Source organism: Delphinapterus leucas, chromosome 13 (assembly GCF_059928025.1).
Source record: "Delphinapterus leucas isolate spDelLeu-1000000601 "Yukka" chromosome 13, BTC_Dleu_Yukka2, whole genome shotgun sequence".
In the NCBI taxonomy this organism is placed as follows: domain Eukaryota; kingdom Metazoa; phylum Chordata; class Mammalia; order Artiodactyla; family Monodontidae; genus Delphinapterus; species Delphinapterus leucas.
Window position 1 is genome coordinate 43,870,723 of NC_143141.1, and position 17,564 is coordinate 43,888,286.

The 17,564-nt window shown below is 42.4% G+C and overlaps 1 protein-coding gene across 11 annotated transcripts in view; it reads left to right on the plus strand.

The window, feature by feature from the left end:
- BCL11A (BCL11 transcription factor A) overlaps positions 1 to 16,689 on the plus strand; it is a 100,491-nt gene extending 83,802 nt beyond the window's left edge. For 5 of the 11 annotated variants that reach the window (XM_089923144.1, XM_022597174.3, XM_022597171.3 and 2 more), the window contains one exon: positions 4,642 to 6,899. In XM_089923144.1, the coding sequence (XP_089779270.1) occupies positions 4,642 to 6,662 (2,021 nt within the window). In that variant the 3' untranslated portion in view covers positions 6,663 to 6,899. Of the gene's footprint in view, positions 1 to 4,641; positions 6,900 to 14,403 lie in introns of those variants that run through there. The other 6 variants (XM_022597173.3, XM_022597175.3, XM_089923146.1 and 3 more) reach the window with 6 other exon arrangements.
- Positions 16,690 to 17,564: the final 875 nt, after the last annotated feature.

Consider the following 17,564-nt stretch of genomic DNA (forward strand, 5'->3'; position numbering starts at 1 on the left):
CCACCATCCAGTTACTTGTTTAAGCCAACTTTCATAGTGGGGACCTTATGAAATTTAGATTTGTATGTTTATAAAAATGTTTTTGGGAAAAAAATGTTTTTGAAAGATGTTGTTTTAGAAGGTAATACAGTTTGCTTCTCTCTGTAGGAATAAATGGTATGAGTCACGCATGGCTGAAAAGTCAGATGCGGGGGGAGCGGGAGGGGGCCGGGGGATTGATTCCACCCCAAACACAAAAAAGCAGGTTCAAGAAGAAAAGAAGTGTGGCATCTAATTTGTATTTAAGGAAAATATTTTTAAAGTAAATGAAAAAAATAACCTTTTGTGGAAAGAAAAGAAGAAAGGGAATGATGTGTCGTGGAGAGGGAATAACAGAGAGCAAAATGCAGGAGTTGGGGCCTTAAAGGTGACTGGTTTTCAGATGGGAGGTCAACTAGACCCAACCTTCTTGTGAATGGTGTCTGCAGGGCAGGGCCTGCGCCCTGAGATCAGACTGGAAGCTAGTTGTTTATTTTTATTAACTCCTAGGTCTAGGTAACAAAGAGTTATTGTATGAATTTCACAAGCCCTCAGGTCCTGACTGCTGCGTGGTGCAGGGGTTAAAAGCACCTCCCCGCCACGCACCCGCCCACCCCCCCCACCCCCCCACCCCCGCCCCCGGCACCCACAAGCCTAGCTGGGCAGAAGCCTGGGTTAGGTCACTGATTGTACAGAGTTTAGGGGTTTGGACTCATGGTTTCAAGTCCCTACATGCTGACTGGGTGGGGAGAACTCGCCTCGTTTTGCTGGGGGTGCCTGGGGCCCTTACTTGGCTGTGGGAACAGAGCCACCCTTGGAGGGAAAGGATAGGAAGGGAGTGAGTTCTCTCTCTTCCTCTGGATCCTCCTGAGGGCAGGGAGTTTGATCTAGGGGGTGGGAAACCAGTAGCCTGATAAGGAGCCCCTGTCTTCTCCCTGCTTCCGGCAATGGGAGGGAGCCTAGTTTGCTGGTGCCCATGCCGGCAGGACCAGTTTAGGAGTGACCAGAACAAGGTATGTGGAAATGGGTTGTAGGGACCCAGAAAGTTCTGAAGCAAAACTGACCCACACCCCACTCAGCTGCCTTAACCAGTGCCCTTGGCTTTCAGAGCATTTAGCACTGACCTTGTGGCCTCCCTGCTGGGTGGACCATGGGCAAGGGCCTTAAAAATCACCCCCTCTTGCTTTCTTCTAACCAGGGCCTCCCCTTGGCCTGGGAAAGCCCGGATTCTGGATTCCAGTCTTTCCTCCAGAAGCCCTTGTGGGTGTGTAACGTGTGGTTAGTCATCATTCGTGGTAACTAATCAAGCCTGGTAATAATGAAAACTCATATTCATGTTGGACCTGATAGATTACAGAGAGCTTTTATATATGTTTGTCATTTGAGCCTCACAATTCTTTAAGGTACTGTTTTTTACGCTCATTTTCCAGATAGGAAACCTAAGACTCGGAGAAATTAAATGACTGTCCCAGAGCTACCAGCTAGTAAATAGTAGAGCCAGGGGTCCCTCATAAGACATCACTCTTCTAAATCATGACTCTTGAGCCTTGGTGACAAACTAGGAATGGGGTTATTCCTTTCCATACAATAAAATGAAATAAAGTAAAATCTGTAGGTGAGCTAATAGCTGATTTTAACCGTTTTGATGCCTCAAGTTCCCATGCTCGGGGCCAGGTCTCCGTTTATTGCTCTAAATCAAAACAATCCCAGTGAATGCCCAATGAGGCTCTCAAATTGAGAAGTTGATTTTCATCAGAGTAAATGAAGAATATTATTATATTTTACACATCAATAAATCAATGTAGCCCTAATTTTGCCACACAGGAAATCAATTCTGGTCTTTCTAAACCATCAAAGATGTTATGAACAAAGTAATTTCACAAATTACGGCAAGTAACACATTTATTGATGACCGCAGTTTCAGAATTTAGAATCCGTGAGCACTGTAATATAATATGGTGCACTGGCATGAGCTGAGTGAAATACAGATTATATGGTGAAACTGTAATGCATCATTTGCTATTAGTGGACTGGTAATAATTACCAGTTTCAAAGCAGCTCTTTCCATGTAATCTTTAGTCTCAATCGTAACAGCCCTTCTCATTGACATTATGATTACACTAGCTGCCCTCATGATCTAGAATATCTAGTTGATGGGAATACTAAAATGCGGTAGTGAAAACTGTATGTTGTATGCTCATTATAAGATAAAGTGCCATTTTCTCTAACCTGATGTGTGAGAGAGAGGGGAGGGTAACAGCACAGTGTTAACGTATTGTAGCATGATCACATAGCTTTGAAAACAAAATTTTAGGAAGCTCAGTGCAGCAAAATAAAATGGACTTTTCTCATTTAAGCCTTTTTAAAAGGATCCAGATGAGACCCTTGATGTAGTGCTATACAGATTTCGGCATTTATCAATGACTGCATTCATGGTGCATGCAAAACCAGCATCGCTAATTATGGGTCCAGTCCTGGGTTTCAATAGAATATTATAAGGTAAAATATGATTTAAAGGCATTTGTAGTGATGAAAGTGTTAACGACTTGCTTCAGCTGACAAATCTCCTTTTTACTTACCCAATTCAGATTGTCAGGCTAAATGTATGATAATAACACAGAGTCCTAGAGAGGCAAAGGAGAAAGCCACAGAGGGTCACGGTAGTTGGAACTAGATAGTTTTTTTCCTGCCTATTTAGGACCCAAGTCATTGTTCAACAACAACAAAAAATTTATGAAAATACTCTCAATGATGCTTTTTATTTCCCTTTGAAGAGAGAAGGCAAACAAAAATAGGCAGATAATGTGATACTAATGTCAGCGGTTTTCTTTCAAAATCTTTCTGCCTTTTTTTTTCCCCCTCCACATTAGCAAATGTTTGAAACCTAATTTTGGTATCTTATCATCTAATCTTGTTAAAGAGATTTACCCAGGAGTGGGATATATTGAGTGAGATTATAAATGCATTGTAAAGTAAATTACAAGGTCAGGGCAGGGAATCCATTATTCAGACAAGTGCTTGAGTGAGGCTGGCTTGTTTTGGAATATGAGTGTTTGGGGCTCCTGAGAAGATGCTGCCAGCTTTTCTGACTTGCTAAATGGAAGAATCATAATTGATTAATTCCTCATTCCCACTCTTTAACTCCATGGTGAATATTTTCCTTTTTCAAGAGTTACTGACAAATACTATCTGTGGCCTTAAGGAACTCCTCTTAAAAAGGGGAACTAAAGCGTATTTCTCATTTGTGCTTTATACAGTGTCTTTTTTGGAATTCCTGGGAAGTTACTGATTTTTCTCATCCTAGTCCTTTGGCCACCAGCATCTGAGCCCTTTTTAAATGCTGAGTTGACTGGTAAACTGTTAGTTACTCCCTTGTTATATGTGTTTTTTAGTTTAGCTATCACCGAAAAGGAATGATTGGGAAGTCAAGCTGGCCCCTCTTTGCCACAGCGGCATTTCCCACTCTCGGGTTCTTTTCAGCGAGAGAGAAATAATGTGACTTAAGCAGGGCCCCTCTCCAGACGGCTTGGCTACTGGCCAAAGAGTTGACTAGCTGAACTGTATCTTTCTGTTTCTTTCTCAACTGGAGCTGAGGCTCAGCTGAGGGCGCAGGATGTTGTATAATTTGGTTCACGTTGTTAGCCTCTCAAAATAATGAGGAGGAGGCTAGTGTAGCATTTCTCAGCCTGCTGCCCTTCATGGTGCTGGCTGCTTTAACTGTTCTTAAACTAGGATGCTGTGTCTGCTTAAGTTGGCACTAGACACTCCACCTAACTTCTCTAGACTCCCATTTTTTTGACTGGGGTGGACAACTCCTAAAGATTTGATATGACCTGTTGGTTAAATCTGAATTAAATTTCTCTATTGAGATTTTTTGTAACAGCCCTTGAGATAAAAATGGGAATCCCCGTGGGGTGTTGTGGAACCAGAACTGGGACTAACTGACCCTCACACAGGCTGGGGTTGTGAGGATGTCGCTAGTCTCTCTTCCACATAATTATTTCATGAGTACCTTCTCATTTTTAACAATATCAACAATTAGTGTGTTTCAGGCTAAGATTAAAAGCATCTCTAGGGCCATAGAGAATTGTAATGAGTTGACCTTCTCTTTTTTCGTATCTCCATGAAATGATTGCCTGTTTAGAAAGTTCACCTGCCCCCCAGGGGGATTTAGGAAAGCAGGAAAGTTTCCCTTAGGCCAGCCTGTCCAAATCCCTCACTTAACGGACAAGGAAAACAGAGGTACAGAGATGAAATGGCTTGCCCCAAAACACAGCTGGTGAAAGACTGGAAAGTTCAGAAGATGTTTGCTGAATTTCTCTAGAATGTAGGGATCCTCATCCTCAAGCTTGAATCGATCTAGATCTTTCTACTTTGAAGACTGGATTTAAAATTCTTAGAACTGAGTCAAATGGCAGGAAGACTGATTTGACACATTTTTATTGGGCACCAACCTCCAGATGTGCCAGCACCATCTAGGCACAGGGGATAAGGTCAGTGAGGGCTTAGGCCGTGGGGTTGAGGGCTGGGGGCAGGGAAGGCTGGAGGTGGAACATAAATAAGCAATTGCTGATGCCCTCCTTGGTGATTAAACATTGATGTTGGTGTTGTATTATTTTGCAGGTAAAGATGAGCCCAGCAGCTACACATGTACAACTTGCAAACAGCCATTCACCAGTGCATGGTTTCTCTTGCAACACGCACAGAACACTCATGGATTAAGAATCTACTTAGAAAGCGAACACGGAAGTCCCCTGACCCCGCGGGTTGGTATCCCTTCAGGACTAGGTGCAGAATGTCCTTCCCAGCCACCTCTCCATGGGATTCATATTGCAGACAATAACCCCTTTAACCTGCTAAGAATACCAGGATCAGTATCCAGAGAGGCTTCCGGCCTGGCAGAAGGGCGCTTTCCACCCACTCCCCCCCTGTTTAGTCCACCACCAAGACATCACTTGGACCCCCACCGCATAGAGCGCCTGGGGGCGGAAGAGATGGCCCTGGCCACCCATCACCCGAGTGCCTTTGACAGGGTGCTGCGGTTGAATCCAATGGCTATGGAGCCTCCCGCCATGGATTTCTCTAGGAGACTTAGAGAGCTGGCAGGGAACACGTCTAGCCCACCGCTGTCCCCAGGCCGGCCCAGCCCTATGCAAAGGTTACTGCAACCATTCCAGCCAGGTAGCAAGCCGCCCTTCCTGGCGACGCCCCCACTCCCTCCTCTGCAATCCGCCCCTCCTCCCTCCCAGCCCCCGGTCAAGTCCAAGTCATGCGAGTTCTGCGGCAAGACGTTCAAATTTCAGAGCAACCTGGTGGTGCATCGGCGCAGCCACACGGGCGAGAAGCCCTACAAGTGCAACCTGTGCGACCACGCGTGCACACAGGCCAGCAAGCTGAAGCGCCACATGAAGACGCACATGCACAAGTCGTCCCCCATGACGGTCAAGTCCGACGACGGCCTCTCCACCGCCAGCTCCCCGGAACCCGGCACCAGCGACCTGGTGGGCAGCGCCAGCAGCGCGCTCAAGTCCGTGGTGGCCAAGTTCAAGAGCGAGAACGACCCCAACTTGATCCCGGAGAATGGGGACGAGGAGGAAGAGGAGGACGACGAGGAAGAGGAAGAAGAGGAGGAAGAGGAGGAGGAGGAGCTGACGGAGAGCGAGAGGGTGGACTACGGCTTCGGGCTGAGCCTGGAGGCGGCGCGCCACCACGAGAACAGCTCGCGGGGCGCGGTGGTGGGCGTGGGCGACGAGGGCCGTGCCCTGCCCGACGTCATGCAGGGCATGGTGCTCAGCTCCATGCAGCACTTCAGCGAGGCCTTCCACCAGGTCCTGGGCGAGAAGCATAAGCGCGGCCACCTGGCCGAGGCCGAGGGCCACAGGGACACATGCGACGAAGACTCGGTGGCTGGCGAGTCGGACCGCATAGACGATGGCACTGTTAACGGCCGCGGCTGCTCCCCGGGCGAGTCGGCCTCGGGGGGCCTGTCCAAAAAGCTGCTGCTGGGCAGCCCCAGCTCGCTGAGCCCCTTCTCCAAGCGCATCAAGCTCGAGAAGGAGTTCGACCTGCCCCCGGCCGCGATGCCCAACACGGAGAATGTGTACTCGCAGTGGCTCGCCGGCTACGCGGCCTCCAGGCAGCTCAAAGATCCCTTCCTTAGCTTCGGAGACTCCAGACAATCGCCTTTCGCCTCCTCGTCGGAGCACTCCTCGGAGAACGGAAGCTTGCGCTTCTCCACGCCGCCCGGGGAGCTGGACGGAGGGATCTCGGGGCGCAGCGGCACGGGAAGTGGAGGGAGCACGCCCCATATTAGTGGTCCGGGCCCGGGCAGGCCCAGCTCAAAAGAGGGCAGACGCAGCGACACTTGTGAGTACTGTGGGAAAGTCTTCAAGAACTGTAGCAATCTCACTGTCCACAGGAGAAGCCACACGGGCGAAAGGCCTTATAAATGCGAGCTGTGCAACTATGCCTGTGCCCAGAGTAGCAAGCTCACCAGGCACATGAAAACGCATGGCCAGGTGGGGAAGGACGTTTACAAATGTGAAATTTGTAAGATGCCTTTTAGCGTGTACAGTACCCTGGAGAAACACATGAAAAAATGGCACAGTGATCGAGTGTTGAATAATGATATAAAAACTGAATAGAGGTATATTAATACCCCTCCCTCACTCCCACCTGCCACCTCCTTTTTTCATCACCCTCCCCTTTCCCCATCGCCCTCCAGCCCCACACCCTGTAGGATTTTTTTCTAGTCCCATGTGATTTAAACATACAAACAAACAAACAGAAGTAACGGAAGCTAAGAATATGAGAGTGCTTGTCACCAGCACACCTGTTTTGTTTTTTTTTTTCTTTTTCTTTTTCTTTTTTTCCTTTATGTTCTCACCGTTTGAATGCACGATCTGTATGGGGCAATACTATTGCATTTTACGCAAACTTTGAGCCTTTCTCTTGTGCAATAATTTACATGTTGTGTATGTTTTTTTTTTTTTTTAAACTTAGACAGCATGTATGGTATGTTATGGCTATTTTAAATTGTCCCCGATTCGTTGCTGAGAAAACATGTTGCTGTTTCCAGTTCCGTTCTGAGAGAAAAAGAGAGAGAGAGAGAAAAAGACCATGCTGCATACATTCTGTAATACATATCATGTACAGTTTTCTTTTATAACATGAGGAGGGAAAACAGTCTTTGGATTAACCCTCTATAGACAGAATAGATGGCACTGAAAGCAAATCTCTACAAGCTAAATGTCTGTCTCTAAAGGGTTAAACATATCAATTGGAGATGAAGGAAAGGCCTTGAATTGACAAATTAACAGAAAAATAAAACAAGTTTATTCTATCATTTGGTTTTAAAATATGAGTGCCTTGGATCTATTAAAACCACATTGATGGTTCTTTCTACTTGTTATAAACTTGTAGCTTAATTCAGCATTGGGTGAGGTAATAAACCTTAGGACCTAGAGTATAATGCTATATTGTATTTCTCACAACAATGGCTACCTAAAAATATGACCCATTATGTCCTAGTTAATCATCATTTTTCCCTTTCGTTTAATCTTGTAAGCAAAACTGATTATACCAGTATAAAAGCTATTTTGCTCCTGATGAGAGCTTAAAAGAAATGGGCTCTTTTGCCCAAAGTTTTATTTTTTTTAAATGATGATTAAATTGAATGTGCAACGTGCAAAAGCTCTGGAACACGATTAAATACATTAGTAAGGGATTCATTTTATGAAGATAACTTGTTTTAAATAATGTCTTTTGAAAAAAATTCTGGCACCAGAAGAAATAGATCCAGATCTACTTGGTTGTCAAATGGACAATCAAACGATAAACTTTAAGACCTCGAATAGCATGTTAAAAAGAAGAGACTGACAATAAGGTTTGACAGAGGGTAACAGAGGAAAAAAATACGTGATTTATTAGCACAATGTGGTACTATTTGCCATTTTAAACTAGAACAGGTGTATAAGCTAATATTGATACAATGATGATTAACTATGAACTCTTAAGACTTGCGTTTAAATGTGACATTCTTAAAAAAGAAGAGAAAGAATTTTAAGAGTAGCAGTATATATGTCTGTGCTCCCTAAAATTTGTACTTCATTTCTTTTCCATACACTGTGTGCTATTTGTGTTAACATGAAAGAGGATTCATTGTTTTTATTTTATTTTTTTAATTTTTTCTTTTTTATTAAGCTAGCATCTGCCCCAGTTGGTGTTCAAATAGCACTTGACTCTGCCTGTAATATCTGTATCTTTTCTCTAATCAGAGATACAGAGGTTGAGTATAAAATAAACCTGCTCAGATAGGACAATTAAGTGCACTGTACAATTTTCCCAGTTTACAGGTCTATACTTAAGGGAAAAGTTGCAAGAATGCTGAAAAAAATAATTTGAACACAATCTCATTGATGAGCATTTAAAAAAAAAAAAAACTAAAAAAAAAACTTTGCCCGCCATTTACTTGACTAATGAGCTTACTTACTTGGACTCAACATTGCAAGCGCTGTGAATGGAAAACAGAATACACTTAACATAGAAATGAATGATTGCTTTCGCTTCTACAGTGCAAGGATTTTTTTGTACAAAACTTTTTTAAATATAAATGTTAAGAAAAAAAGAATTTTTTAAAAAAACACTTCATTATGTTTAGGGGGGAACTGCATTTTAGGGTTCCATTGTCTTGGTGGTGTTACAAGACTTGTTATCCATTTAAAAATGGTAGTGGAAATTCTATGCCTTGGATACACACCGCTCTTCAGGTTGTAAAAAAAAAACATACATTGGGGAAAGGTTTAAGATTATATAGTACTTAAATATAGGAAAATGCACACTCATGTTGATTCCTATGCTAAAACACATTTATGGTCTTTTTTCTGTATTTCTAGAATGGTATTTGAATTAAATGTTCATCTAGTGTTAGGCACTATAGTATTTATATTGAAGCTTGTATTTTTAACTGTTGCTTGTTCTCTTAAAAGGTATCAATGTACCTTTTTTGGTAGTGGAAAAAAAAAAGACAGGCTGCCACAGTATATTTTTTTAATTTGGCAGGATAATATAGTGCAAATTATTTGTATGCTTCAAAAAAAAAAAAGAGAAAAAAGTGTGACATTGTACAGATGAGAAGCCATATAATGGCGGTTTGGGGGAGCCTGCTAGAATGTCACACGGATGGCTGTCATAGGGGTTGTACATATCCTTTTTTGTTCCTTTTTCCTGCTGCCATGCTGTATGCAGTACTGCAAGCTAATAACGTTGGTTTGTTATGTAGTGTGCTTTTTGTCCCTTTCCTTCTATCACCCTACATTCCAGCATCTTACCTTCATATGCAGTAAAAGAAAGAAAGAAAAAAAAAAAGGAAAAAAAAAAAAAACCAATGTTTTGCAGTTTTTTTCATTGCCAAAAACTAAATGGTGCTTTATATTTAGATTGGAAAGAATTTCATATGCAAAGCATATTAAAGAGAAAGCCCGCTTTAGTCAATACTTTTTTGTAAATGGCAATGCAGAATATTTTGTTATTGGCCTTTTCTATTCCTGTAATGAAAGCTGTTTGTCGTAACTTGAAATTTTATCTTTTACTATGGGAGTCACTATTTATTATTGCTTATGTGCCCTGTTCAAAACAGAGGCACTTAATTTGATCTTTTATTTTTCTTTGTTTTTATTTTTTTTTTATTTGGATGACCAAAGGTCATTACAACCTGGCTTTTTATTGTATTTGTTTCTGGTCTTTGTTAAGTTCTATTGGAAAAACCACTGTCTGTGTTTTTTTGGCAGTTGTCTGCATTAACCTGTTCATACACCCATTTTGTCCCTTTATTGAAAAAAATAAAAAAATTAAAGTACACAATGTAAGCTTCTTGTGTCCTCATTTGACACACTCTGTAAATTACTTTCAAGAAAATAACAGGTTTTAAGAGAAGGCCAGTCAGTCTTTTTCAAGATTATTTCTATGGGCATTTTGATGCGTGTATTATACCCTAAAGGAACATAAAATACTTACTATATTAAAATAGACATATCTCAAGCCATGGAAATAGTTTAGACTTTATAATTCTAGAATAATTTTCGAGAAATGGAAAGTGTTTTCAGTATGATGTTAAAAACTTCCCCTCCATCTCTTAGCAGTAATCCATTCAGATATAAATGAAAAACTTCCTGATAATAGCATCTTAAACCTTTATTCCCTTTGGATTTTTTTGTGTTCTTGTTGTCTAAAAGTTCTTTTCTATTCTCCCGTCATGCCCTATCTTAGAACATAATGTAAAAAAGTTGTTTTTTTTTTTAATCAGCTCTTTTGTTTCCACATAAGAGTCTTTCCTCATACCAAAATAACCCCACCCCTCAAATCTAAAAATCCAGAAACAAAAGCATCAGGTAAAAGAGAGAGGGGGGGAAAAAAAAGAAAGCAAGTAAGCAAGCAAGCAGTAACTAGGAGTTTAGCCAGCTTTGGCCAAACCTGTGGAATCAGCCACTAATTTCCTGAGATATATGGTGGTTTGCTTTGTGATTCTGAGATCCTAGGGACCCTAGTTGGGACAGATGTTGTAGCTGTTTTTATAGGGTCTTCCTGGTTGATAGCAAATGAGGGTGGGAATACCCTTCAATTATCTTTTGGCCAACCAACAGATTTATAAAATGAAGCAACGTCTTTGAAAAGCAAGTTAGGTCTGTTTTAAAAACCCCTACTTAGAAATCTGTGTTGTCAGTTTTACAAATCCTGCATGTTGCAGCATCTATTTGCTTTATTGAACACATACCTCTGTGACACCGTCTCCCTGTTCCCAGTGTAGATGAATGGATACGACATTGTTCTTCTTTTTGTAAAAAACAAAACAAAAACCGTTCTGTTGTCTTGTGGTAGCATTTCTGTTGCTCAGTTCTTATGCCCTGGTGCCTTGTGAGGTGGCCTTTTCACAGAATGCCTTTTATCTGAGGCAAGAATTGTTTTATCTTTCTAAATTATAGAGAAAGTAAGTGTATTTTTTAAAAGTCTGTTTGGGTGGGAAGCAGAGAGTGGAGGCGGGGAGGAATCTGGTAAGAGATGATTTGGGAGAGCATAAATGGTACAGGAGCTGGGATGGAATGAGGGGGTACTTGCAGAACTTGATAATTGGCAGTGAAGTGAGGGGTGATATATGTGTTTTAGATGAGTTTAACTTCACAAGTGAATCCAGAATGCTGTTCAAGACAGATAGAAATATTCAAGTGCCATGCCAGTTTCAGACATGGTGACTTTGCTCCACCATATTAAATGTCCATAAAACTGCTGTGTATTCCTATTACTCTTTTATTAGGAGCTCTGAGTACAGCTGTGCAGGTTTTATATACAGTATTCATTTAAATTTCTCAGTATATGATGCTCTTAGTGTAATTAGGTTTTGCATCCTGACAGACAGAATTAATGGTGGATACTGTATGCTTGTATGCTCAAATTTCTTAAATGGGGAATGGGGAGGGTGCAAACATCTGGTGATAAATCACAGATTATGTTTGATTTACATGGTCCCAAAGTTAAATAAATTTATTGGGAGACAGGTTCTTCAGGGTTCTCAGTCTCCTGACTTATTGAAGCCCTCTTATAAAATATTATTTCTGAAGCTGCATGAACAATAGAAGCCTGAAAACCTAGGCAACAAGAATATAACTTATAAATGACATCTTGTATCTGGAACCCTAAAATTAAAAATCTTAATATAAAATAACAAAAAACATTTCCAACAGTAGGATGAATTCATGATAAAGCTTTAAAACGAGGAACTGCTAAGGACGTGAACACATTTCAAAATTCTCAACTTAAGTTTATGTGACACCCCTGATGTGTTGAATGCAATGTTCTCTACATACTTGAACTCCTAAAGCTTAACATGTTCCTTTTTATCTTCATTTTGAGAACAATTTAATAAACAGGAATACAGTAAATACTATTTCTCACAGATTTTAACCCAGACACTCTCCAGCACATGTACTACCTTCATCCTGAAACCAGTAACTCTCCTCTCTCTGCTTAGGACCTACAAAAAGAGTGAGACGAACATATTTTAAAGGTTGCTAAGAAGTGAGGTGAACGCTTGGGTCTTCGTTTGTACCAGTAATGGCAGGAAGTGTGAAGTAGCTGAGCTTTTCCCAGGGCATTCTGTGATAGAACTGTTTATTTAAATACCATTTTTGTATATGCAATAAGTTCATACTGTATATATTCACAATGCTTGAAGTGAGGACTTGAAAGGAAGTGGCGGCGGGGGCTAGATATCATTTCATTTGGAGAAATAAGGAAATGAGCTGGTTTATTCACAGACACTAAAAGTTTGTTAAAAGGTACTGGGATGTTTCAGGCCTTCCTGGAAAGGAGTTGAGAAGCCTCAGGCCCCATTCTGTCCTGCTTCAAACACTTTACTCTCAGAGAGTGAGGGAGGAAATAACAGTGTTTTCGTTTTTTAAACCCCTCCCCGGCTCCATACACACAAACATGATTTCTTATGACTGTGTTGTAGTCGTGTGTTCTTCATTATGATTCTGTTACTCCATCGTCCCTGGGCCTGGTGTGTTCAAGAATGTACACATCCTATGCTCTTTTTTTCAGACTACTTCCCATTTAAAAAAAAACAAAAAATTGTGGGACTTTTGCCGGTATGAGGATGGGATTAGCAGTGTTCTTTAAACCTGCTTGGAAAAGTGTTTTATAAAAGACTGTTAACTTTTAAAAGGCATTAGCCACTTAGCAAATTTTCCTAAGTGTCTCCTAAGGCCCTGCAGCTTTCCCAATTAACAATAAATGAACCCATTTTTAGAGACATGGACATCAGAACACATAGATGGAGCTGGGATTATGTACATTTATTCCAGGGTTGCTTTAGCTACAAATTGTAGACATGGGTTTGTGGGTCTGTTCTTTTGCTTGCTGTCATCTTGTTATCCCATTAGCCCGCTGTTTCATTTAGTAAAACACATGGCCAGTGAATCAGCCTTTAAGGGGATGGGCCTATTTCTCTCTCTCTCTCTATTTCCCAGTGTCATTCATGATCATGGGATGCGATCAATTCCTCCCTTTCACATGGGAAAGGAGACCAATACAGTTCACGTGGGTCCATTGTACTCAAGAACCTAAACTTGGCTGAAGGCAACTCAATGGTTGATCCAAATACTGTTTTCCCTTTCTGTAAAGTGATAAAGGGAGCATTTATCAGGTCTTTATGAGATGGCAGAAAAGGCAAATTAAGCCATTTCCCCAAAGTCTATCCTTTAAAGCAGGACCCCCAAACCCATAGGGGGGCTGTGCTTTTAAATAAAAATGGATGTGGTACATGCCCATGCTAGCTATACTTTGTCTGTTAGGATTTTAAATATTGGTAGCAGGTCTGACAAAGGGGTTTGATGGCGGGTGGGGGGGGGTATCAGCGAAAGGGGCCTCAACGACAGTGACTTAGGGCTGGGCTGGGAATGGAATTCCCAAGAGCCCACCTGGACACAGCAGGCCCCTCAGCCCAGGTCTCCACTGCTGGGGGGGGGGGGGATGCGAGAAAGCAGCTGAGCTCCAGACCCTGGGCCTCCTGCGGCGCCAAGTCAGGGGAGAGGAGGCCCCAGGCCCCTGCTTCGGGTCGCCATGGCAACGAGGCCTGGAATGCCACAGTCGTAGCCCTCTTCCTCGGCACATCCGGACTCCCAGTTCTGCTGCTTCGAGTCAATGTACAAAGCAAGGGAGGAACCCTGGAGGAAAATAACCACTCCCTTCTTCCCTTCACCACTGCCTTGTCCCCTTACAAAAAAGAAAAAAAAGAAAAGAAAACTGCATGTTTGAAAGAAACTACAGGCAGTTTTTGGTGCCATTTGGGAGCAACTATTTTGAGTTCTGGTTTCCTCTTCAGAGATTTGTTCGCCTCTTGTAAATCGTTGGCTGCTTTGACGTTGAACTTGATGACATTTCATGTTTTCGTTGTGCTGCTTTTACATCAATTTTGAGTTTTTTGTTTCTTTATAATTTTATTATTATTTTAAGGAAATGTCCCCCTCCCTCCTCCTTCCCCTGTTCTCCTCAACCAAAGGACTGTTTCCTACTCAGTTTTCTCAGTCATAAGGGAAAGTGTTTCCTTCCAGGTGTGTCCCCAGCTTATTAGGACTGTCCTATGATCGGGGAGGGTGTCCGGGTCCTTTGGGGGAAGGCGGGGAGGGAGGCATGGGGAAGGCACTCAGAGGTCAGAGATTTGGGGGAGGTGGGGGAGATTGAGTTTGAAATCATGTTTAAGATGCCGGTGGCTCAACCTGTGCTTGATTTAAGTTATAATTTTAAAAAGCTAGTTAGAGAACAGAAAATGACTGGGCCAAGTCACACCTGTACTTTTTTTTTCCCCCTCCTCTGTCTCCAACCTCTTTCTAGGTTCTTCACACACCCCCGTTCGGCGTAGTACCCAGAGAGCTCAAGATGTGTGGCAGTTTTCGGATGGAAGCTCGAGAGCCCTTAAGTTCTGAGAAAATTTGAACCCCCAGGGGCGGGGTGGACGCGTGCCGCCCAGCCGACATCTGCGTGGTCTGTCATCCTGCTAGTTTGTGATGTTTTCTGACAGTAGCCTCCAAGAAGCCGTTGTGCGAAGACAGAGTCCTGCAGTGTCCTTCCTGCCCGGGCCTGCAGTGCCATTTTATTTATATTTTTTAATAAAAAGTAAAAACAAAAAAACAGACCCACATTGGAACAGTGAATCAGTCCCATATTGAGGGCCCATGGACCATCGCTGTCCTGAGTGCCGTCCTGGCCCTTCTGAGACCAGCCAACCTAATTCCCCGTATTGTGGAAATGAGCATGAGTCCCCCAGACCCCTTGTTTCTATACATTCTATGTTGTCTTTTAAAAAGTGTGCTTAACATTGACACAATAAATGTTGGAGCTTTAGGTGGTGTTTGCTTGTTCTTTAATTATTAATGCTTATAAGACAATGCAGCCGCTTCAGACTGTATTTCTGTACCCGTTTTTGCAGACACCCATCGGGTGGGAAGGAGGAACAGATTTGAGGAATGGGTAGGAGGTGTAGGAGGGGAAATAGGTTACTGCTTATCAGATGGCATAAATTTTCAAGGAGAATCAAAATGCAAAACTTGGGAATAAATCATAGCAATATCATAATTAATGTAGTAGTAGTGTTGCTGTTTATTAACGCTAAAGTGTGGTTTTCCTAACTGTCTGACATAATTTGCATACCATTAAATAATGCATAATATGGCATGCTGAATTCTGTTTTTCAAATATATGCTTTTGGTGGCTACCATGCAGGATTTGAATTTGTCTTTTAATTTAGCTCAAGAAAGCTAATGTCCCTGGATTAGTGGTAAATCCCAAAGAAGGTGATGAAAATCAGTAGTTGTTTATTAAATATTCTAATTTTAGGTTCCCCAAACTTCAGCAAATATATCTTAATGCAGACAAACAAACAAACATAAAACTTCTTTATTACCCACATCAGGAAATTTGGGGCAGGTTTATAAGGGGAAAAAAATGATAGGAGGAAAGAGGTCCATATCAGAACACGCTATTGTAATCGTAATAGTGCCCCATTCCTTAGAAATTAGTGACACAAATGTTAGGTCTACAAACGAGTGATTAAAAATTCCTTCTGGCCCAGTTAATTTGCAAATAACTTTTCTAAGTTTGGTGTTTTCTATTGCCTGGAGATCCAGAAGAGAACTAGAAACAATATAGCATATTAAAATAGGTTTATAAATAATAGAACTCAGACACCTGTGTATTATAGATTTACATATTGGCTGTGAACGTAAGTGGGGAAAATCTTACCCACTCACCCTCTGGCTAGATTACCTAGCCTAGTGAGAAGACAGAAAAATAATTGGCATCTGGATTCTTTCCTGCTTATTCATCATAAATAATGACTCCTCACAGATGTGTGCTGCCTTATACGTTATACAGTGCTTTCATGTGCATCATTTCATCTGATCCTTGTTGGGACAGATCTCACGACTTCCGCTTTGTGGATGGGGAGACTGAGGCTCACCAAAGTTAACGGCTTGCCCAGGGCCACGTCAATAAGAAGGAGAGCAGAGAAGCCAGCTGTTCTGATGTCTCATCCAGTGAATTCCACTGAGCTCTGTGACTGGTCAAAGGGATTGTCTCTCCCCGTGTTAGCACACAAGCCATAAATGTTCACAAACACACACATGTATGGCTCACACACAGAGATCAAGGATGTCCACTGGTAAGGCACACAAAAATGTCTCTTCCTACCAACAGCTGTGCACACTGCCAGAGGGAGTTTGGAGCAAGCAGCGCTTCTGGCCATCATCTTTCCCCAGTGGCTTTTCCATGACAAATAAATAACCCTGATTAACTAGGTGGCCTGGATGAGTTTTTGAGAGTTCCTCTCATCTAGGTGAGATGGGACCTCCAGACAAGTGTTATTTCTTAAAGGAACATTTCCTGTCCCATGCTCTGCCTCTGTGTTACCGAAACCTAAGGCTATTAGGGATTCTGTGACAGCATCCTCACTGAACATGCTAAGCTCCTTGCCATTACCTAGAAAGAGTGACTCTGCTTCAAAAGGGAGACCTGACTGAAACAGAACAAACAATCCTGGATTTTGGGACACCTTCAGCCCTGGTGTTCACTACAGTTTCATTTCTAGTCTGTGTTTCCACCTCCACCTCTTATTTCTTCTTGAAGTCAGTTTGTAAATAAATGGATATCTCTAGAAGTGGGCTTGGCAGGGGGAGGGTTGGGGGGAGGAGGGGGGAGTGGGTAAAGGATATCTTTTTCTTCTTCCCCCCTTTGGAGAAGAAAGACCCCTCGTTAAAACAAACAAACGAAAAAAACCCCAAACCCCACATAGCTTCCCCTATATCCTTTTTAGCTGAAAGAAAATAAAAATCCATTATGAAATGATGGTGTTATGCGAGGGCTAGAACTTTTGAAAACCCACGCAAGATTGATGATTTGGGAAGACATCTCCCCGTGTGATATGTCAAGGTCATGTTTCTCCGTGAATGGTGGAAGCAGCAGAAGGGACTGACAAATCTGATTGGGGTCCTCACTGTGCCCTCTCCCGAGAGTGAAACTTCAAATTGCAGAGAGATTAATTGGCTGCCCAGCATGCACCGAGCACGGATTAGAGGACAGAGTTCCGAGTTCTTGGGAGGGTAGGGACCAAATATGGGACATTGTTCTTACCCTCCCACGCCTGGTCTATGAACATTAATTTTGTGGTCTGTCCAGATTGTCACACTAAACAAAAAGATCTGTTAGCTATCTGGGTCCATGATGGCAGAGACTCAGTAGCTCCTACAGCACCCAGCACCTGGCCTTTTGAATACTGGTGGTGCTGGAGAAATAAATGATTGTATCAAAACTGGTGGTAAAGAAAAATCTTAGGGAAGGAGAGAGAACTTGGATCCTACTGAGGTCTAACTCAGCACCCCAAACCTCGGTAGAATGTCTCCTAGGCATTTTTGCTTGGAGTTTTCCAGAGTATTTGTATTAGAGCCAAACCTATCGAGTGGTAAGAAATATCTTTCAAGTTTTATGTGTGCTGACATAAT